The 22,331-nt window shown below is 52.7% G+C and overlaps 5 protein-coding genes across 5 annotated transcripts; 3 read left to right on the top strand and 2 right to left on the bottom strand.

Annotated features, from left to right (window-relative positions):
• Positions 1–487: 487 nt before the first annotated feature.
• On the top strand, positions 488–6,834 carry FAS2 (3-oxoacyl-[acyl-carrier-protein] synthase). The gene is made up of 3 exons (XM_018279050.2): positions 488–1,424; positions 1,484–6,459; positions 6,512–6,834. The coding sequence occupies exons 1-3, from the start codon at positions 908–910 to the stop codon at positions 6,620–6,622; spliced, it is 5,604 nt and encodes a 1,867-aa protein (XP_018126340.1). The 5' UTR covers positions 488–907; the 3' UTR covers positions 6,623–6,834.
• Positions 6,835–7,050: 216 nt separating this feature from the next.
• On the bottom strand, positions 7,051–9,228 carry CPA1 (Multifunctional pyrimidine synthesis protein CAD). Its single transcript, XM_018279049.2, has 4 exons — positions 9,020–9,228; positions 8,807–8,819; positions 8,470–8,737; positions 7,051–8,403 (listed from the first exon to the last, which is right to left on the bottom strand). Exons 3-4 carry the CDS (start codon positions 8,647–8,649, stop codon positions 7,198–7,200), a joined length of 1,386 nt encoding a protein of 461 aa, XP_018126342.1. The 5' UTR covers positions 8,650–8,737; positions 8,807–8,819; positions 9,020–9,228; the 3' UTR covers positions 7,051–7,197.
• Positions 9,229–9,985: 757 nt separating this feature from the next.
• VE01_09636 (uncharacterized protein) lies at positions 9,986–14,412 on the top strand. The gene is made up of 7 exons (XM_018279048.2): positions 9,986–10,236; positions 10,303–10,637; positions 10,686–10,742; positions 10,797–11,307; positions 11,364–11,388; positions 11,448–12,035; positions 12,089–14,412. The coding sequence occupies exons 1-7, from the start codon at positions 9,999–10,001 to the stop codon at positions 14,142–14,144; spliced, it is 3,810 nt and encodes a 1,269-aa protein (XP_018126343.2). The 5' UTR covers positions 9,986–9,998; the 3' UTR covers positions 14,145–14,412.
• VE01_09635 (uncharacterized protein) lies at positions 14,310–16,658 on the bottom strand. The gene is made up of 3 exons (XM_018279047.2): positions 16,252–16,658; positions 15,569–15,939; positions 14,310–15,517 (listed from the first exon to the last, which is right to left on the bottom strand). The coding sequence occupies exons 1-3, from the start codon at positions 16,387–16,389 to the stop codon at positions 14,695–14,697; spliced, it is 1,332 nt and encodes a 443-aa protein (XP_018126341.1). The 5' UTR covers positions 16,390–16,658; the 3' UTR covers positions 14,310–14,694.
• Positions 16,659–20,909: 4,251 nt separating this feature from the next.
• VE01_09633 (uncharacterized protein) lies at positions 20,910–21,870 on the top strand (the record flags this gene model as incomplete). The annotated part of the gene is made up of 3 exons (XM_018279046.2): positions 20,910–20,984; positions 21,072–21,576; positions 21,664–21,870. Exons 2-3 carry the CDS (start codon positions 21,412–21,414, stop codon positions 21,868–21,870), a joined length of 372 nt encoding a protein of 123 aa, XP_018126346.1. The 5' UTR covers positions 20,910–20,984; positions 21,072–21,411.
• Positions 21,871–22,331: the final 461 nt, after the last annotated feature.

Genomic DNA, 22,331 nt, shown 5'->3' with positions numbered 1-22,331 from the left:
CCGATAACATGGCGGCCACTAAAAAGTACGTTAGGGAGGGTTAGGGGGGAAGAAGAAAGGAGTGATCGGTACCATATTTGTATTTTTAGCTTAGAGATGCACCCGCATGCAGTAGCAGCCGTCTCTAAAGTGACATCGGCATGACTTTACCGACATAAGTTATAGGAGAAGCGGGTACTACTCATGTACTGTTAACAGAGTTATGCACCACAACCCGGTAAGCCACCACTCTAACAGTGACTTGTGCATGACCTCTCCCATCCCTGCCACCTCCAAAATTTCCCCAAATCTTCCCAGGCTACACTTCTCTACCACTCGAATGCACAATGCACGGACCACTTCCACACTATTCCGCACTAATCCCTCCATCATCCACCATCCACACATCCACACACTTCCCAAATCAGGATTAGCGCAGAATCTGTGTTGAGACCGCAGACCCAACTTTTTTGTGAGAAGCTTGCCTGCAATGTTCCGTGTTGTGCATCGACGATTCCCAACGACGACCTCCTCTCTCCCCCCCCCTCAACTTCCATTGGAAATCAACCTTTCTATCCTCTCTTCCGCTCCCCCGAAGCTCCTTATTCTCCTTCGTCGGGTTCCCCAATTCACAAACTATCAATCTATAATCATCATCAATCACTTCTCTATTTCTTGCGGTACCCTTCTTGTCCCCCGTCGAAGCTTCAAATTCCCCCCCTTACGTTGGTTGTAATCATACCCATTCTTCACACAAACAAGCTATTCGTACAGTTCCTGCAATTTACGAAACTCGAACCACCACTACAAATACAAACCTACGCCGTGGATCTTACATTCACGACCTATCCAACAATCAAACCTCGACCCCGATTACCACCACCCTACTTCACCATAATAGTCTTCGGACGTTAAATACCCACCCGCCATGCGTCCCGAAATCGAGCAGGAGCTCGCCCACACGCTCCTCGTTGAACTGCTGGCCTACCAATTCGCGTCGCCCGTGCGCTGGATCGAGACGCAAGATGTCATTCTCGCCGACAAGTTGACCGAGAGGATTGTCGAGATCGGTCCCGCAGATACCCTAGGTGTGATGGCGAAGAGGACGCTCGCATCCAAGTACCAGGCTCACGATGCTGCGAAGTCTGTGCAGAGACAGATTCTCTGCTATAACAAGGACGCGAAGGAGATCTACTACGATGTTGACCCTGTGGAGGAGGAGCCAGAGGCAGCTGCATCGAGCGATGCTCCGGCTGCTGCGGCCCCTGCTGCTGGCGCCGCCCCTGCCGCGTTTGCTGCACCTGCTGCAAGCGCAGGACCAGCGGCACAAGTACCAGATGCCCCAGTTGGCGCCCTGGAGATTGTCAGGTCTCTTATCGCACAGAAGCTGAAGAAGCCGTTTACTGAGGTTCCGTTGAGCAAGGCTATCAAGGATCTTGTTGGAGGTATGCACAGTTCATTTATTTCTGAGGCAATGTTACAGCGGCTAACAATTTATCAATAGGCAAATCGACTCTCCAAAACGAAATATTAGGTGACTTGGGCAAGGAGTTTGGCTCGACTCCCGAGAAGCCGGAAGATATCCCCTTGGACGAACTTGGAGCATCCATGCAGGCTACATTCAACGGCCAACTTGGAAAACAATCATTATCTCTTATCGCCAGGTTAATCTCCTCGAAGATGCCTGGTGGCTTCAATATCACATCCGCGAGGAAATACCTCGAGACGAGGTGGGGTCTCGGTCCTGGGCGCCAGGACGGTGTCCTCCTGCTGGCGCTTACTATGGAGCCCCCGGCACGTCTCGGGGCCGAGGCCGACGCGAAAGCGTTCCTCGACGAGGTATCAAATAAATATGCGACAAATGCTGGGATCAGCCTTTCCGCACCTGTCGCTGCTGCGGGCGGTGGTGGTGGCGGCGGAATGATGATGGACCCAGCTGCGATTGACGCACTCACCAAGGACCAGCGCGCGCTGTTCAAGCAACAACTTGAGCTGTACGCGAGGTACCTGAAGATCGATTTACGGGCGGGCGACAAGTCGTTTGTTAGCGCTCAGAAGTCGGAGGCTGCTCTGCAGTCGCAGCTCGACTTGTGGAATGTGGAGCACGGAGAGGCATACGCGGCTGGTATTGAGCCCGTCTTCACATCGCTGAAGGCTAGAGTCTACGATTCATCGTGGAATTGGGCTCGTCAAGATGCGCTTCTCATGTTCTACGATATCATTTTCGGCCGCCTGAAGGCTGTCGATCGTGAGATTGTTAGCCAGTGTATCAGAATCATGAACCGTGCGAACCCAACTCTCATCGACTTCATGCAGTATCACATTGATCACTGCCCAGCAGAACGTGGAGAGACCTACCAGCTCGCAAAGGAGCTCGGCCAGCAGCTTATTGAGAACTGCAAGGATGTTCTCAACACGCCGCCTATGTACAAGGACGTCTCCGTCCCCACCGGTCCCCACACTACCGTGGACGCCCGTGGCAATCTCGAATACAGCGAGATCCCAAGAACGAGCGTGCGCAAGCTGGAGCACTACGTCAAGGACATGGCTGATGGAGGAAAGATCTCCGAGTACGGAAACCGAACCAAGGTCCAGCACGATCTTGGTAAGATCTACAGGCTCATCAAGCAGCAGAACAAGATGTCTAAGGAGTCTCAACTTCAGATCAAGACTTTGTACAGCGATGTCATCCGTTCGCTGGCCATGAGCGAGGGTCAAATCATGCCTAAGGAGACCAAGGGCACTGCCAGCGGCATCAAGAAGCCTGCCGTTAAGCAAGGAAAGGTCGAGACCATCCCATTCTTGCACTTGAAGAGAAAGGATGAGCATGGATGGGAGTACAGCAAGAAGCTTACCGGTCTTTACATCAATGGCCTCGAGGATGCCGCAAAGAACGGTCTCTCATTCCAAGGAAAGAATGCGCTTATGACTGGTGCGGGTGCTGGCTCCATTGGTGCTGAGGTCCTCCAGGGCTTCATCAGCGGTGGTGGTAAGGTCGTTGTGACGACCAGCCGCTTCTCCCGTGAGGTTACCGAGTACTACCAGGCCATGTACGCTCGCTACGGATCCAGGGGCTCCCAGCTCATCGTTGTTCCCTTCAACCAGGGAAGCAAGCAGGATGTTGACGCTCTGGTTGACTACATCTACAACCCCAAGGATGGTCTTGGATGGGATCTTGACTTCGTCATTCCCTTCGCCGCTATCCCAGAGAACGGACGTGAGATCGACAGCATCGACTCTAAGTCCGAGCTTGCTCACCGTATCATGCTTACCAACGTGCTCCGTCTCCTTGGTGCCGTCAAGAAGGAGAAGGCCGACCGCGGATACGAGACTCGCCCGGCACAGGTTATCCTGCCTTTGTCGCCCAACCACGGTACCTTCGGTAACGATGGTCTGTACTCTGAGTCCAAGCTTGGTCTCGAGACCCTGTTCAACCGCTGGCACTCCGAGAACTGGGGTAACTTCCTCACCATCTGCGGTGCAGTCATCGGATGGACCCGTGGCACTGGCCTTATGGGTGCTAACAACATCACTGCTGAGGGCGTTGAGGCTTACGGTGTCCGCACTTTCTCCCAGACTGAGATGGCCTTCAACCTGTTGGGTCTCTTGACTCCTCCTATGGTCGACCTTTGCCAGTCTGAGCCTGTCTTCGCCGATCTTAACGGTGGACTCCAGTTCATCCCACGTCTCAAGGACGTCATGACCAACCTCCGCAAGGATATCATGGATACCAGCGAGGTTCGCCGTGCTGTCACCAAGGAGACTGCTCTTGAGAACAAGATCGTCAACGGTGAGCAGAGCGAGGCCCTCTACCAGAAGGTCACCATTGAGCCCCGCGCCAACATCAAGTTCGATTTCCCCAACCTCCCAGACTGGGAGAAGGATATCAAGCCTCTCAACGAGAACCTTAAGGGCATGGTCGACCTCGAGAAGGTTGTCGTTGTCACTGGTTTCGCTGAGGTTGGTCCTTGGGGTAACTCGAGGACTCGCTGGGAGATGGAGGCTTACGGCCAGTTCTCCCTCGAGGGTTGCATTGAGATGGCCTGGATTATGGGTCTGATCAAGAACCACAACGGCATGATCAAGGGCAAGCAGTACGCCGGATGGGTTGATGCCAAGACTGGCGAGCCAGTTGATGATAAGGATGTCAAGCCAAAGTACGAGGCGCACATCCTTGAGCACGCTGGTATCCGTCTCATCGAGCCAGAGATGTTCGACGGGTACGACCCCAACAAGAAGGAGCTCCTCCAGGAGGTTGTCATTGAGGAGGATCTTGAGCCATTTGAGACTTCCAAGGAGAATGCGAATGAGTTCAAGCTCAAGCATGAGGACAAGGTTGAGATCTTCGAGATCAAGGAGTCTGGCGAGTACACTGTCCGCCTAAAGAAGGGCGCCAGCCTGTTGGTTCCTAAGGCTCTCCGCTTCGACCGCATCGTTGCTGGTCAGATCCCACTTGGCTGGGACGCTACCAAGTACGGTATCCCAGATGATATCGTCGCACAGGTTAACCCAGTTACTCTTTGGGTTCTTGTTTGCACGGTCGAGTCTCTCCTCGCGTCCGGTATCACCGACCCATACGAGTTCTACAAGTACGTCCATATCTCCGAGGTCGGTAACTGTATCGGTTCCGGTATTGGTGGTGCGACTGCTCTCAGAGGCATGTATAAGGATCGCTACTTGGACCTGCCGATCCAGAAGGATATTCTCCAGGAGTCTTTCATCAACACCATGAGCGCCTGGGTTAACATGTTGATCCTCTCGTCCACCGGACCAATCAAGACCCCATCCGGAGCCTGCGCCACCGCCGTCGAGTCTCTCGACATCGGTTACGAGACCATCATCGAAGGCAAGGCCCGCGTCTGCTTCGTCGGTGGCTTCGACGACTTCACCGAGGAAGGCTCCTACGAGTTCGCCAACATGAAGGCGACCAGCAACGGCGTCGACGAGCTCGCCCACGGCCGCACCCCCGCCGAGATGTCCCGCCCCGCAACCACCACCCGAAACGGCTTCATGGAGTCCCAGGGTGCCGGTATGCAGCTCATCATGACCGCCAAGCTGGCCCTCGAGATGGGCGTCCCCATCTACGGTATCCTCGGCATGACCGCCACCGCCACCGACAAGATCGGTCGCTCCATTCCCGCTCCAGGCCAAGGTGTCCTCACCACCGCCCGCGAGACCGCCGGCGCCTTCCCATCCCCGCTCCTCGATATCAAGTACCGTAGACGCCAGATCGAGCTCCGCAAGAAGCAGATCGTGCAATGGCAGGAGTCCGAGCTCGAGTACCTCCACGAGGAGGTCGCGGCCATGAAGGCGCAGGCCACCGGCGAATTCGACGAGGTCGTCTACACAAGCGAGCGCACTGAGCACATCGAGCGCGAAGCTGCCCGCCAAGTCCGCGACGTCCTCGACCAGCTCGGTAACAGCTTCTGGAAGAAGGACCCTACTATCGCACCTATCCGCGGTGCCCTCGCCACTTGGGGTCTCACCATCGATGATCTCGACGTCGCCTCCTTCCACGGAACCTCGACTGTCGCGAACGACAAGAACGAGTCCAAGACTATCTGCCAGCAGCTCGAGCATCTCGGCCGCAAGAAGGGTAATGCCCTCCTCGGTATCTTCCAGAAGTTCCTTACTGGTCACCCCAAGGGCGCTGCTGGTGGCTGGATGATGAACGGTGCTCTTCAAGTCCTGAACACCGGTCTTGTCCCCGGTAACCGCAATGCGGATAACATCGATCAGGTCATGGAGCAATTCGACTTCATCGTCTACCCATCCAAGAGCATCCAAACCGACGGCATCAAGGCTTTCTCCGTGACATCCTTCGGGTTCGGACAGAAGGGCGCGCAGGCTATTGGTATCCATCCTAAATACCTCTTCGCCACCCTCGACGAGGAGACCTTCGCTGCGTACCGCGGCAAGCTCGAGGCGAGACAGAAGAAGGCGTATAGGTACTTCCACAACGGACTTATCAACAACTCCATCTTCGTCGCTAAGACGCACGCACCGTACACGGATGAGCAGATGCCTGATGTCTTCCTCAACCCCAACGCTCGCGTGTCGGTGGATAAGAAGACAGCTGGTTTGACTTACTCCCCCAACTTCGCCGCGGAAGCCGTAGCAGCCTCCCGCGCCGCAAGGGCCGCCGCCAAGCCCACCTCCACCGGGTCGAGCAAAGAAGCAACTAAGGCCGTTGTCGAGAAACTCGCTAAGAGCACAGCTGCCGCTGGCACTAAAGTCGGTGTCGACGTCGAGGATGTATCAGCTATCAACATCGATAACGCGACCTTCGTGGAACGCAATTTCACCGCTGAAGAGGCGCGCTACTGTCGTGCTGCCGCTGATCCGCAGGCTAGTTTCGCGGGGAGGTGGTCAGCGAAGGAGGCGGTGTTTAAGAGTTTGGGGGTCCCCAGCCGCGGAGGGGGGGCGGAGTTGAAGAGTATTGAGGTTTTGGCGGGGGAAGGGGGGGTTTTGGTTGTTCATGTGAGTAATTCCGTGCTTTAAGATGGTTGATGGGGTGCTAATGGCGAAATAGTTACATGGTGATGCAGCTGCGGCAGCTAAGCAGGCGGGTGTTAGGGAGGTGAGTGTGTCGATCTCGCATTCGGCTAGTCAGGCTGTTGCGATTGCGGTGTCGACTTTTTAAGTCTACTGCCGTATCGGGGTCTGTGTGGGGTGTGGCGTGTGGGGGGTGTATATATAAGATATAAGATCTAGACTGTCTGGTGGATTCGGTTTTCCGTGTGTGTGGATAAGATGGATAGAAGGGGGACCGATGGGAGGGTCGGTGTAATCACGAGATTGGGAAACGGGGGAGAGGTATATTATTATAGTAGTGTAGGGATAGAATGGATGGGTTTTTTATGTTTACTTACGTACTTTGGGGGGCTTGAGTGTTGTGTTGTGGTGTGATGTGTCTGTATGTCTGTATTAGACCTGTGCAACCTGGGCAAGGAACACAACAACACACACAGCCAGCAAAAATCGAGTTGCGGGGAAAGATTCTACAATTCCAGACGGGGCGAGGGAGCATTTCACTTCACTTCACAGGATCAAAAATAGGCAAAGTCAAGTCAAGTTCAAAAAAAAAGCGTAAATTGCGGTAATTGATCTTCAATCCCCCCAAACGCGTCCCAAAAGCACTCAATCAATCAAGCACAGCAAAAAGCAACGTAATACTCCTATCCCCCCACCCTAACCATCTCAATCCCATCCCACTCTCTAAGCCGCCGCCGCCGCAGCAGCAGCAGCCTCCTGCGCCGGCTCAACACCCACGCGCTCCTTCGCCAAGATATCCACAAGGAGGGGGCTAATCCTCTCCTCCACCACCGCACCAACGACCTTCTTCCCGTCCTTGTAGCGACGGACGTTATCAAGGTACATATCAAACAAGTAGCTGCTATCCATCGGTCCTCCCTTGGCTTCCGGGTGGAACTGTGTGCTGAAAATCGGGCGGCTGGTGTGGATCATCCCCTCATTGGAGCCGTCGTTCAGGTTGACGAAGTACTCCTTGAAGTAGTCCGGGAGAGTAGAGGTGTCGACGGCGTACCCGTGGTTCTGGGATGTGATGTGGCATTGCCCGGTGGTGCGGTCCAAAGCGGGGATGTTGTGGGCGCGGTTCCCGTATTTGAGCTTGATTGTGCGTCCGCCGGCTGCGAGAGCGAGGAGCTGGTGGCCGAGACAGATGCCGAAGACGGGGACTTGGGAGGTCTCCATAAGGCGCTGGAGGTGGTATACGGTATCAGCGCAGTGAGTTGGGTCACCGGGGCCGTTCGAGATGAAAACACCGTCGAAGTGGTGCGCGACCTTGTGGATTGGGAAATCGAAGGGGAACACCGTGACGGATGCGCCGCGGGAGACGAGGGAGCGGAGGATGTTCTCCTTGACTCCGCAATCGATGACTGCGACGTGCATGTCGCCCTTAGGGGAGGGGACGTGGAAGGGGGCCTTGGTGGAGACGCGCTTGACGAGGTTGATTTGCTCGGGATCCACGAAGGCCTCGTCTTGGTCGGCGTCGTATTCCTCGCCGATGGTGATGCGGGCGAGGGAGGAGCCGCGCTCGCGGAGGTAGGTGACGATGGCGCGGGTGTCAACGCCGGAGATGGCGGGGACGCCTTCGCGGGCGCACCAGGCGGAGAGGGATTCAACGGCTGTCCAGTGGCTGTATTGGAGGGCGTAGTCGGCGACGACGACGCCGACGCACTGGATGTTGGGGGACTCGAAGTACTTGAGGAGTCCGTACTCGTCACGTTGGTTGGAGGGGACGCCGTAGTTCCCGATGAGGGGTTGGGTGAAGACGAGGATCTGGCCGCGGTAGGAGGGGTCCGTCATGGACTCCGGGTAGCCGACGAGGGAGGTCGTGAAGACGGCCTCGCCGGAGATGTTGGACTTGGCTCCGAAGGATTTGCCGTGAAAGACTGGGCCGTCCTGTTGTCTTCGTTAGAAAATATTCCTTTTTGTTGTCTTCTCCCCACACCGCCACTTTCAACATACCCTGATAGTGAACGTAGCCCGATCATGGGCAATCGGAGTGGCCCTTGGCCTGGTCACAGGCATGGTCCTGCCAACGGTCGGCTCGACAGTGGCCAGGAACCTAGCCTGCTGCGAAACCAAGCGGCCATTGAGCGCGATTCCCGCGCCCCTCAGGGCCTGCTTGGAAAAGCGAGCAAGCATGTCGTAGTGGAAGTTTTGTTGTTTGTAAAAGTGGTGTTATATGGTTGATCGACGATTCGTCAATTTACTGAAGCTTTCCAGATGTGATCTATCCAGTGGGTTAGCATGATGTTGCTGCGGGATGTGGCGGTTGGAGGGGGTTTGCTCGTGTGCGCACCTGAAATGTAATCCTATGACCGAGTCATTAGCCAGGGTTCCCACGAAGCCTTTTCCGACGAGAGCAGAAAGAAGAGAGAGCCAGCTAAAGAGTACGGTATAGATGAAGGAGATCCCACATCCCCGACCCTCATTGACGTGGCAGGGAAGCGGTGACTGGCGCCGCCATCCGCCACGACAACGCCGCTCGGTGAAGAAAAAGAGTGACACATACCTGCGAAGTGAAGACTGACGGGCGCGCACTCATAGACGCAACGTGAAGAAACACAGCTTAGCAGCTAATAAATTGGGGATATCATTCAAATATCCCTTATGTAAATATAATTGAGCTTTTGAATTGACAGCGGTGAAGGTTGTTGTTTTGGTGGGGAGGACTGTGTTGGATTGAGGATTGGAAGAGGAAGATGGAGGCGGGACGACGAGATCGGAACTTGGTCTCGCGTAAAAAAATGCTGGTCCCTCAGTCTTTGTATGCACAAGTACAGTAATTATGGATATCGGCAGACTATGATTGGCTGTAATTGGTTGGGGGATAAGCGGTGACGGGTCCGACGGCCGATAAAATCTAATTATTTGATTGGTTGAGGACGCTTAATTGAGAATTAAGCCGTGGTAGTGTGCTAGTCACGTGGTTGTTATTATTTCACCAAAGCCGTCGTATAATATTTTGATAATTCAGCATTATCAAAATAATATATTGTGCTGTAGATTACAGCTAAAGAAGAAACTAGAAGATTTATCATATTAATAAGGTACTTATATCACTTGTGGGTAGGTCATAAATCTCAGTTTTGAGTGCGTGTCTTGCATTGCGATGATTTCTGTCCAGTCCACTTCAGCCCTCATTGAAGCCCGTGATGGCCACATGTCGCCGGTGGTATGTTGGCGCCGTGGTCGCAAAGCCTCACGCTTCATGCAATAAGCTCTCTCTTTTCTCAACTTTCAACAACTTAGGAGGGCAAGAAAAATATGCACACAATGTTCACACCATGTTCAACTGCCCTCTTGCTGCATGTCGTGGGGTCCAAATTATGCTTGGCGTGGGTTACCCCGCCGAATATGCAGCCTTGTCCAGCATGGTTGGTTTCATCTTCCTCCTGAGCTCTTCGGTGGTCAATATCGAAGAATACAGACCATTGAGGCTATAGATCCTAGTTTCTCGTGTAGCTCTCCGCGACTGCTCACAGTCTTTTATGATGGCGTTTGGTTCGCGTTTAATTTCCAAATTTCGCCCCAAAAAGGGGGAAGTAGGTGAAAAAGACGGAGCCAAGACAGGAAATCAGCATATCTCTACCAGCTCGAATACCCAGTCAACAACGCCGCCACCGCCAGCGGTAGTACAGGCTGGCCAGAAACCGACTATAGCATCAGCGCAAGCAGACCCTATAAGTGTAGGCGAAGCTCAGGAGGAGATAACTAAATCTTTGAGAAGCAAGTATCCCTATAGTGGACTCATTCAGGGGGGTTACTAAAGATTCAGAGTCTAATTTCTTGTAGATGGCCCATTTTCTCAGGTGAATAACCCCGGCCAGTCACTGGTAAAGGCACAACGGATGCTCGAGGAATCATTCGGGAATCTACATGCTACCTTGAAAGAGAGTGCTCAATATTACGAGGGTGTCTCCGTGGGAGATGACGCCGTTAAGCAAGCCGTGGCTGTAGCTAGCAATGAGCCCTTGACATCCGCAGACTCATACAGCAGGGTCATCGCAAAAGCCTTGCTAAAGGATGAAGCTCAGCAAGACACAATATCTGGCAGGACAAGAATTTGCATGTCGAAGGTGTTCCCCGTTCTCAGTGTTGTACTCGGGGTGGTCTCGTTCTCTGCAGATGTATGTCCAAACCGTTCTGTGATTAAGAACTATCTAACATCTTCATAGGCAGCTGGCTTGTTACCGCTGAAAATTACTGCTAATGCTCTCAGTCAAGTCGTAACGGTAAGTCCCAGCCTAAGGCCTTTGATTTGAAGTTAGTCGCTGAACGAAATACAGCTAGCCTCCAATGATCATAGCAGTTCAGTGGCTGTCGTCGAAGGTCTCGAGGAATTATCAGATCATCAACAGTTTCTGAATAGCGTGAGTTCCTTAAATTTTGAATTGGACAATGGGACAGATTCCATCTTAGTGAAGGCCACCAATCTACTCGCTGCTATCACGGATTTTTTGCGGATCAGTATCCAGTTCTTACAAAGGAATTTCGTTCAAAGAGTTTGGGACCAAGTCACAACAGACCATGTGAATACAGCCATGAAGTCGTTACAAGATGCTCGCCAAAATTTTGACATGGCAGTACATGGGGCAGCGTCGGCAACTATTCTGAGAAGAGAGAATGAGGCAGTAACCCGGAAAGCGCTACACGATATGTCACCTCTGACGTTTAAGAAAACGCACGATGATGTTGTAATAAACAGGTTGGAAAATTCGGGGCAGTGGTTACTTGAACATCCAAACTTTGACAAATGGCTCCGTGGAGACATCTTAACTCTGTGGTGCCCGGGAAAAGGTAAGCAGTCATCGAAATTATATTTCTTGAACGGAGGTCTGACATATTCATGCCAGGTGGTGCTGGAAAGACATTCTTAACGTAAGTTAGGATTTCTGGCCGAACTTCATCTAGTTGACATACAGCTTACTATGAACTAGATCGGTTGTGATTGATCATGTCGACTCTTATCTTAAGAGCCAAAGAGAAACCCAACCAGACAAACGTGTTGGCCTTGTCTATCTCTACTGCAGATTTCAGAACGAAGCCGAACAAACAGTCCTTAAATTCATCCCAGCTATAATTCAGCAATTGGCTGCGCAAGATTTATCTGCAGTAAGCCAGGTTAAAAAGTTCAACGCTAAGCATGTTACACAACCAGCAACTCTAGACCAATACACTTCATTCTTGTCGGAATTGTTGGATTCGTTCTCGGCCGTATATTTAATGGTCGACGCACTAGATGAGTTTTCGAAGTCTGAATATGAGAAGAAGCTATTCGTGCAGGAGCTACTATCGCTCAGCTCTACAAGGACGACACTTCGGATTTTTATCACATCGAGACCAGATCACGATGTTGCTCAAGAGCTCGGAGGAGAGAACGTAGATATCGAGGCAAGCGAGATGGACATTCATGCGTATATTGAAAGGGCAATCAAAACAAATTCCGCCTGGAAATCATGGGTTGAAAAACGACCAGATTTGCGTACGAAGATGTTGGCAACTATACCTAAAAAAGCACGCAAAATGTGAGTTACTAGATGCGCTACGTTGCTGAAGTGTATTTCTAATATATCACTAGATTCCAGCTCGCGAAGATGCAGATAGATCATTTGGAAACAGAGTATACAGTCGAGGATGTCATCGACGCTTTAGGTTCCCTATCGGAAAATGTGAACGATTATTACAAAATGTCCATCGAAAGGATAGAAAGAATGAGCGAAGCTAGAGATAAGGATATAATCAATATCATACTCAAATGGGTATATTTTGCGAAGAGGCCTCTTCGAGTCGACGAGATATGTCACATCTTAGCCGTCAAACCCAAGAACACGTCAGCATCGAGGCTTCAGAGAATTGTGGAATCCAACGCGGGATCTTGGTTACAGACCTTCATCGATAGATCTGCCGGTCTCCTTACCATACGCGAAGAGAGTCAGATCGTATCCGTGGCGCATCCGACGGTGCAAGAGTACCTGAAAACGCTGGAGGTGACACTACTCTCAACTGCGGAGGAGGAGATATCAGATAGGTGCCTCACTTATCTGTTTCTTGATGTGTTTGCCGACGGATCTTCTTCCGAGTTAGATGACCCAATATTTGACCGGCTATCCATGTTTCCCTTTGTCGAGTACGCCTCTATATTTTGGGGTGATCATTTAAGGGGAAAGCCAGAGGAAAACACTTCTTTACAAGATCTGGCACTAGATTTTCTAAAAAATGAAAAGCTGCTGTCTAGCTCCGTGCAAATGGCGTTGGTATCTCCGGAGATCGCTAGATCAGACGGAAGGTTGGGTATAATTTCAGGGGAACAATTCTTTGGTAGAGAGGCTCCAGCTATTGTAGTTGCGGCAAAGTTTGGACTATTGGTACTAGTTAATAGACTTCTAGAGGATGGCACGAGTATTGAAGAACGGGGGGGCGGTGGCGACACAGCGCTATATCAAGCGTCCCTGATGGGACATGAACCAGTCGTCAATACGTTACTGAATAAAGGTGCGAATATTAACTCCCAGGGTGGAGACTACTCCACTCCGGCTCTTCAGGCAGCTTCACACGGAGGACACCTTACAGTAGTCAAACTGCTGCTCGAGAGGGGGGCGAATGTTAACGCTAAGAATGAATCATACCGGGAGCAGTCGACTGCACTATCCTCAGCTTCAGCTGCAGGGCACGTACAAGTTGTCATAGCGCTGCTCAATGCGGGAGCTGAGGTTAACGCTAGACGTGGCGAATCCACAAATCCGCTCCATGCCGCTGCAGCTGGAGGATACACCGCCATCGTCAAAATATTGCTCGATAAGGGAGTCGACGTAAATGCTCGAAGTAGTGATCGGCATGGCAACGCGCTTTCCGTAGCTTCAGATAGGGGACATATAGGAGTTGTAAAACTGCTACTCCAGAATAAGGCGCCGAAGGTCGAGGTGAATCCCAAGGGTGGGACTGAATATAACGCTCTTCACGCAGCTACGAGAGCAGGGCACGAGGATATTGTCAAGTTACTCATTGAGAACGGGGCAGATGTAAACGCCAAGGGCGTGCTTAATGAGGCGTCACGTCTAGGGTACATGGCTATCGTCAAGCTAATGTTACAAAACGGGGCCGATGTCAATTGTGAGAAACGTTGGGGGCCTCCGCTCCAAGCCGCCACTGGCTCAGGGCACGAGGCGATCGTCGCGCTCCTGCTCGAGAAAGGCGCCAACGTCAACGCCCCGGGGGGCGATGCCGAATCAGGCGGCAACGCGCTGCAAGCCGCATGCTATTACGGCCATGAGGCGGTCGTGCGGCTGCTACTCAAAAATGGAGCGGATGTCAACGCCCCGCGTGAGAAGTACAGGGGCGACACTAGGAATATGTTCGCACTGCAGTTCGCTGCGTCGCAGGGACACGTAGCGGTGGCGCGGTTGCTGCTGGAGGAGGGGGCGGACGTGAATGCGGAGGGCAGGCATTCGCAAACTGCGCTACGGGCGGCGGCGAAAGGGGGCCATGAAGACATGGTCAAGTTGCTGCTAAAGTGGGGAGCGACTGCGAATTTGGAGGACGAGCGTTGGAAAAAGCTAAGGGTGACTCATCGCTGGGTGGAAACTACAGTTATGGAGTCGATTTTGGATTTAATCGAATCGTATCCGCGGGATTAGGGGTTTGAGTGTTGCCTCTTTAAATAACGAAATTTATCATGCCTCACAATAAACAATTCCGGTCGTCTATTTATTTAGTCGTTACGAGGAGGCTTGCATTTACATTATCAGCTCGACATGGCCACCGAGCTTCTATAATCACACTAGCACTATTAAATAGATAGACACGTCAATGTTTCATATCATTCATTCATTTCTATCTTTGGTAAACCCACACCATAAATCCCATAAATCCCTATAAATTTCATCCCATTGTGTCCAAAACCCCTATTCCCTTCCCATATCCTCGCATAATCGAGGTAGATCGTTGTGCAGAATTTTTAACTTCCCCCCTTGGCTTCTTTTGGCCCCTTTCCCACCCTGGCTATCTAAATAAAACCAAAATGGACGTAAACAGCAAAGAAATAAATCCCAAGATCCCCCAGGAATGGCAAACACCCAAGTAATTGATCAAACCCCAGATCATTGAAGTCAAGCCAGACCCGAAACAGCCCCAAGACGCCCAAATACCCATTAATCCGTCTCCATTCCTCCTCTTTCTCCCGCCCCTTTATGTCTCAATAACAACCTTAACCACCAACCCTCCCTCCCTATCCATCGTCCGACACGCCAACTCCATCCCCTTCTGCGCGTCTCCAAGCCCTTTGATCCGATGCGTCACCATGCCATCCAGATCCGGGAACCCGCCCAGCCCTTGGGCCCTCATCCGCGCGCCACCCTCAACCACACGGATGGCCCGCTCGTATGTATTCGCGTACCTAAAGACACCAACCAAATCCACCTCCCGCAGCTGCGCCGCAGACAGCGGGAGCGTTTGGATTGGTGTACCCATGCCGACGATCACAGCCTTTCCGCCCGGGCGCGTCGCGTATAGAGATGTCTGCATGCATGCCTCCACGCCAGTGCACTCGAAGGTGTAGTCCACACCAACATCATCCATGTCATCATCTTCAGGCGCCTTCTGTGTGACGCCGATTAACTCAGCCGCTAGTGCCTTTGCAGCAGCAAGCTGTAGCGTCGTCTCCGCGTACCTCGAGATGGGCGTGCTGAGCGGCGCGGTGGAGGAGGATGCGGGTGTGGAAGTGCCGGATGAGGTAGTAGATGGGGAGAGCGAGGAGGGCGGGACGACGTAGCCGTGGGTTGCGAAGCCGTGGGCGAGAGCGTAGGCGACGCGGGGAGCGGAGAGATCGGCGATTGTCACGGTGTGGCAGCCGGACTGACGGGCCATGGCGGCGGTGAGGAGGCCGACGGTGCCGGCACCGAGGACAAGGGCTGAGGTGCCGGAGGTGACGGAGGCACGGGTTACGGCGTGGATGGCGACGGAGAGGGGTTCGAGTAGGGCGGCGGCGGCGAAGGAGACAGTGTCAGGGAGTCTGGGGGGTGTTAGGAGGGTTCTGGTGGTGAGAGTAAAGCAGGGAACTCACTTATAGCACCATCTCGCTGGGTGATTAATCCTCTCTTGCAACGTACCCTGGAAATGCGGCACGCTCTTTGCCGAACTCCTAAACCTCATCTTCTTGCACAGGTTGTACCGGCCTTCTCTGCAAACTCCGCAGTTACCACAGGGGATTCCAACCTCGAGCGCGACGCGGTCGCCGAGGGTGAAATTCTTCACATGAGAGCCTATGGCGACGACGACACCTGATGATTCATGACCAAGGGAGAGAGGAGAGCAGGCGCAGAGGTCACCGTTGGCAAACTTCTTGTAGTAGCTCACGTCGGAGCCGCAGATACCTGTGGCTTTGATGGCGATCTGGAGCTCGTCATCCTGAGGAGGTGCGATGTGGCGGGTTTCCTGAGTGTGTTAATATGGGTGGTAAGTGACGGGTATGAAGTGAGAAATAAATATAATGTGAGAATAAACTATATATGCGTCGGGTAAAGGAGAGAGGTAAGAGTAGTATAGCCTTATGTGATGAAGATGGACAGGTGAATAAACAAATGTGACAACAAAATAATATATCCCACACACACAGAATAATCAATCACACACCAAAACCTTCAACAACCAACAACAAATACAATAAACAACAGAAAAGATAAAACCCTCACGACCAACCCCAATAAAAATGGAAACAACAGAACAGAACAAGAAAGAAAGTCTTACAAGTCTAATATCCCTTGGCCCGTGCAACACAGAAGCCTGAATCGGCATTGTCACCGCCTTCGTTATCACCCTCTCTTCCACCATCGACACCGAGGACATCAAGCCCTGTGGCTCCTCAGAAGTGGCGCATGGAGCCATGGCGTTCAGCTCGTGTGGCGTGCGGGGCAAGCGAATAAAAACTTAAGCAGGCAGCCCAAAGGGGCGATTTCTGATCTGAGATCTGGTTGCGGGAGCGGGCGGGTATAATTTCTTTTTCCTGGCCTTGTTTTGCGGCGACCTCGTGGGGTAGGCGTGGGGTGTGCGTGGGGATGTGTGTGGGATGTGGGCGAGGTGAGTGTGAGAGTGGGATGGGTGTTTGGATTGGGATGGGGGGACGTGGGGAGGGTGGCCGGCTTTGTACTTTTTTTTTGCTTTTTATCTTCCGGGAAGGCAGGGGGGACGTGGAGGGAGGGAGGGAGGGGAGATGAAACGGGGGGGAGGTTCTGTTGGAATTGGAATTGGAACTGGAGCGGCGGAACGGGTAAATTGGGGGAGGGAGCTGGAGAGGAAGCAGAGCTGGGGCGTTGAGCTAGCCATTGAGGAACACGATTGGGAGTGTGGCCTAGAGGTGGGAAGGAAGTGACGGCATCAGACGCCGGGACTAGGAATGAATAGCAGGGACGATGGAGTGGTCGGGATGAAATGGTGGGGATCGGAGAGAAAATGTGAGTGCAAGCAATGCAACGAAGCGGATGCCGGTAGATAGTGGGACCTGTATACTTCCTGTCTCTCACCTCTATATGCGGCTCGTGCTGACCCAAACCCGCCAGGTGTCTGTTCAATGCCTCGATACGGCGCCACGGGTTGCCATAATGGTATCTGGCTATCCGGCAGGGTCAGGACGATCCCAAGAAAAATCGACGTAGAGAGTGTGGTACCTCTTTCTGTCTATCATGGCGCCTTCCCAGGGGGTCTCAGTTCCCTCCGCATTAGCTCCGCATTGCGCATCATCATCATAACTGTCCTATTAATCCGCCGCAAAATTCCACACCGTCGTTCGTGCGCTCCTTCGTTAAGACGGCTCGGGCATACTTGAATTCGAGCATATGCGGATCTTCGAGCTTTGGAGCTGCTGTTGTCCTGTATGTTCCTGTATGATACGTGGGCATTGCATGCACGCACACACGTCGATGGTGTGATCGGGAACAATCAATCTCCTGCTTCTTCCTCCCATGCATGAAATGAAAAGACTTACTGCACAGTACTCTACCCTATGATGGTGGCGACAGGGGCCTGTTGGTGGGTTGGGGAAGGGACAGGCATCCTCACAAGAAACTATACCTGTACAGCGACTCCACATCTGTACTGACAAGGGGTCGAGGACACGAAGAACATTCTTAAATCCAACCCGCCAGTTGGAAGACGGTGACCGCCCATGTGGTATCTTGGTATCGTCGTGCCCTCGCGCTTGTGTTTCGGGACAAGTGACCGTTCGCTGGATACACCACTTTACGGCTACTCTACGCTACTCAACTGAGGAAGCCGTTGGTGGATATATGGAAAAGAAGAGTACCGTACGGAATATCCGTAGGGTTTCTCCAGAGCTCTCTTTTCCTCCGCTGTGGTTTATTTTTCGAGGTACGAGTATCCTACCACGCTTGGTAACTAACCCAGCGATCCCCACGCGGTGAAATACCAAATTATCCCCAGACTATCAGTCCAATCTTGCGAACCGCCTCGTTCCGCGCTGCCGGCTCCCTTTCATCTCGGCTGTACTGCACAGGGAGGTATGATGGGCAGAGTAGGGTACTCGCCCATAAGGTATGGTGGGTATGCTGCACGCACGCACCTACGCCCTTCACTTCACTGCGCTGCGCTGCGATGCGCTGCACGCACTGTCTGTATGAAAGAAAGTCCATTCGGGGATGCATCTCTCTCCCCGCGGTATCTGCAAATATCTCCGTTCCCTCCCTCCCATCTGCTCGGTACCACGCGCTGCGTGTCCGGTTGATTAACAAGAGACGATGCGGGCCATCAATCTCCTGATACGAATGTTGACTAACCACTGACTCGTCGACGAGGCGTACTCAGGCCAAAGTATCGCCGGATCTCATCGGGGCGCTCAGACACACGTTACAGATCCTTCCATGGAACGAAGTACAGGGGAGCCAGGGTACATACTCTGGCACTGTAGGCATCTACCCTTACACAACGGCCAGCATGCCACGATGCGACAACGAAACTCTCCTGTACGACTTCTCAGAGCTGCATCTTGATAAGATCCAATATGACGCCATTATGTGCTCACGTTCCGTTCATCTCGTCGCTCGTTCATTGAGCTTCCGTTTCATCTTATTTCATCGTCCCCAAAGGAGCATTGTTCTCCAGAGATGGCCGTGAGGCTTGCTTACAGGAGGAGTAACACCGGGAGATCACTCACAGCCGCTCTCAAACCGCACATCCACACACCCACCCCGCGAACGGTTCCGGATGATAAGCTGCCGCCGTCCGTTTACCAGCGTTGCCACCACCAGCCACCACGAGACGGATCGGTGGATCGTCGGGAGGAGGCGTGTCCTGTTCGCTCTATCTCTCCGCCTATCTGCCCTATCTGATACGGATCGGCGCGCGCCGATCTTCTTGTCACTGTCAAACCTGCTGTCAACGAAGATTCGATGTTGCCAATCCCATGAGATATGCGACGAGATATCCCATTGATATTCCGCCCACAACAAACGGCTTTCTGCTAATCTAATCTGATACCAGTCGGACATGGAGATAGATGGAGATAGTGGGGTTGCACGAAAGGCGTGCGCCGTGCCGTAATGGGGAAGGAGTCGCACAGTAGCACCACAGTTGCTGGTACATGCCCTATTTTACTCCTCTGCTGTAGTGTGCTGCAGTGCAACTATACCTACTGCACAGCACTGAATCCAGGGGGGAACATCGCATGGTTACGATCACGTAAAACAGCCGCGAGATCTGATAGCTACTGTCTGATAGCTGATACCATATCAGCTGCCGATTGCGAGCTCGTGCAGACATGGACGGCGGAGAGTGGTCGAGAGGGATGAGCGGTGATAAGATGGATGAAAATATGGGGAAATGAGGGTTGGTGTGGGAGCGACGGCTGTTGTGTCGTGTGCTCCATTTTCTCTCAGAGCCCAGCCCTCTCCCACCCACCTCCCTCACACACACACTCTCATTTTATTCAACTGACACCTTGCGAGATATATCGATGTTGGTATCGATATCAATCTCCCAATCCCACCTGTGTAGCATCAGATCAGGATTTCGCTTCCCAACAATTCCTTTCATATCCTTCCCAACCCTTTCATATCCTTCAACGCCAACACACCAGCACACCAAGCTACAGTGAACACCTACACCATCCATCCATCCCATCCATCAAAACCCCTCTCCTTCTCATTCGGCTCAGCTCCTACCCTTTCCTCGCCAGCTTCCCCAGACCGCCACTTGGTTGATCCCCTCACACGTACAACCTCGGTTTATCAACCAACCATCCCCCCAGTCCCTCAGTCCCGATATTCAGCATTCTGGTAACCGCGGCTTTCCTCCGCATCGTTCAACCCATACGAGCCCCTGTCCACACGCACGCTCAGATCCGTAGGAAAACGGAGGGCAAGGACGATAATGCATGTACAGACGCCGCCACAATGCGCCGCGAAGCTATGATATGCGATGCGGCGTTGAACCATCGCGCGCGCGGCGCAGCATAGGTCGTGGAGTGCTGCCTGGCATCAAAATACTAAGGCGAACATGAACATGGCATTGATATCTCGTCATAGCAACGACGAGATGCTACCCATTGATCGCCCCATCCCTGTACCCCTCTGGTTTGCGAAGTTCTACATCCGCATAAGTTACGCTACGGGGACTCCGGCGCTGGGAATATGAATCCGTCCGTCTCCGGTTCTGCATCGTGATAGTCGTGGACTTATGATACGATACGGCCGTGACACAATCGGGCGTGGAAACCCCAGAAGACCGAGCCTTGCTCACCGCTCTCATATGCGAAGAAGCCTAGCTACCAGAGTCTGACCGCGTATCTCGAGCGGGGCAGCAGATCCGCCGCGATCGGAATATGCCTTGCGGTCTCGAGATACGCTCCGTGGACTCACGATGCCAACTATCTTTCCCATCTGCTTCCGGAGTTGGTTCTCACAATGTGGGAGTTTCTTGGTGGGGTCCGTCGTCCTCCAGGGCTACGCATCTGCTGCATCTCTACTACTGCCCTAACGTAACTAGTTATAACTAGCCCTACTCACCCGCCGCACACTATCAGCACCAAGCATGTCTTATAGTTTCTGTATCCTACTGACGGCGGCACGTGCAGCGAATCCCCATCGTCGACCCTGAAACGTGTCCCTCAAGATATGTCTACGGTGCACGGCGCGGAAGGTGATAATTTCTGGCGGAAAGGATGGAGGATGGAGGATGGAACTTCCAAAGCCGCCGGGGCGGTGATCCGGGTTTTGGCTATTTTCTTCAATGGCCACGTCGTCTGTCCTCTTTTCCGCTCCCATCCATCCCAATTCACCACATCTCGTACCTCCCGCCGCCGCCGGTGCTATTACCGGTCCGTCCCTCGCCCAAGTCCCCCCACCTCGACGACTAACTAGTCGGCCGCGTTTCTTCGAGCTACCCCTCCCCCCCACAAAAAAAACTTTCGAAAATTCAACGAGAAGCGGGCATGTGCGAAGATTTGAATATCCACAGCAGAGGATTGAATCGTGAGTGGTTTCTAGTCCCCTTTACTCGCCCACAGTCACACAAAGTACACAAGGCGTGTTGCCAGAGTGGTTAATGGGTATGACTAGAAATCATATGGTTTCGGCCGCGTAGGTTCAAATCCTGCACACGTCGCTTCAATACTTTATTTTTTTGTTTATAATTTTTTACCTCTTTTTATTTGTTCGAGATAAAGGTATCCGCTAGAGAAAGCAACTCTTCTTTGTTTTTTTTGCCCTACTATTGTATATACTTGGACATATTAGGAAAGCGCGGCTCAATTACCATACCAGGACTGAGGCTGTGTTCACCGGGCTGTGCATGAAAAATGTATAACTCTCCAGCATCGCCATGAATACGCTTGCTTAAGTCGCCATATCTCCCCAAACCCAACTCCTCCTCACCACTCCCTCCCAAACACAACAAGCCATGGCCTCCCTCCCCGCCGCCATCGGCCTAACTCTCTTCACCCTCCTCCGCCTCTCCCCCCTCCCCCTCGCCCTCTCCACCCTTCCCTCCCTCTACACCTTTTTCTCCGCCCCCTCCACCCCCTCCATCCTAAGCACTCCCACTTACTTCCTCGGTGTCTCCTGCGTATGTATGCCCCCCTACACCACCACCCACCCCTTCCGCTGCCGCTCAAAAAAAGAGGGGGGGAAGAAAAGTTAACACCCCGATTAGCTTGTTATAGGTACTTCTAGTGATTTGATCACGCTCATCGCTCTTCTGAGGAGGAAACCGAATTTTGATATTTTGCTCAACCTTTCGCCCCTCGTTCTGTTCAGCGCATCTCGTGTTCTCTTTTCTTACACACCCGCGGCGCTGGAGGGACAACCACCCCCCCAGGCCCCCCGCGGCTGTATCATCTTACTCAACGTCATCGTGTAAGGCCCCCCAATACCCACCGCCGACCTAGAGATAGTGGATCGGCTAACCAGCGGCGGCTGTATGTAGGATATTCCACGCCCTTCTATCTACGTTTACGATTCAGGGGTATGTGGATGGGCGGAGGATGAGGAGGGAGAGTTGGGCGGAGGGGGAGTTTTGAGGGGGGTGGGATGTGAGGAAGGGGGTGGAGGGGGATGAGGAAGGAGGAAGGAGGGGGGTAGGGGGATAGGGGCGGCGACGGGGGGGGTGGGTGAGGGACGGGCTGAGGAGGGGAGGTGTTGAAATGGTGAATACATTCACCTTGGGCAGTTCTGTATAATAAGATAGAGAGAGGGAGGGTAATAGTAATTATATACCCCCTGTATTTCTAGCTAAGATTCTCGGTTTATATTAATATTTTTCTAGCTATAATCAAAGTCAGTAGCCTGTATAATAGAGTTATGATGATAATCAGATCTCTA

Source organism: Pseudogymnoascus verrucosus, assembly GCF_001662655.1.
Source record: "Pseudogymnoascus verrucosus strain UAMH 10579 unplaced genomic scaffold scaffold_60, whole genome shotgun sequence".
Lineage (NCBI taxonomy): Eukaryota > Fungi > Ascomycota > Leotiomycetes > Thelebolales > Thelebolaceae > Pseudogymnoascus > Pseudogymnoascus verrucosus.
The sequence above is the reverse complement of the archived record's forward strand: the minus strand, read 5'-3'. Positions and strand labels throughout refer to the sequence as shown.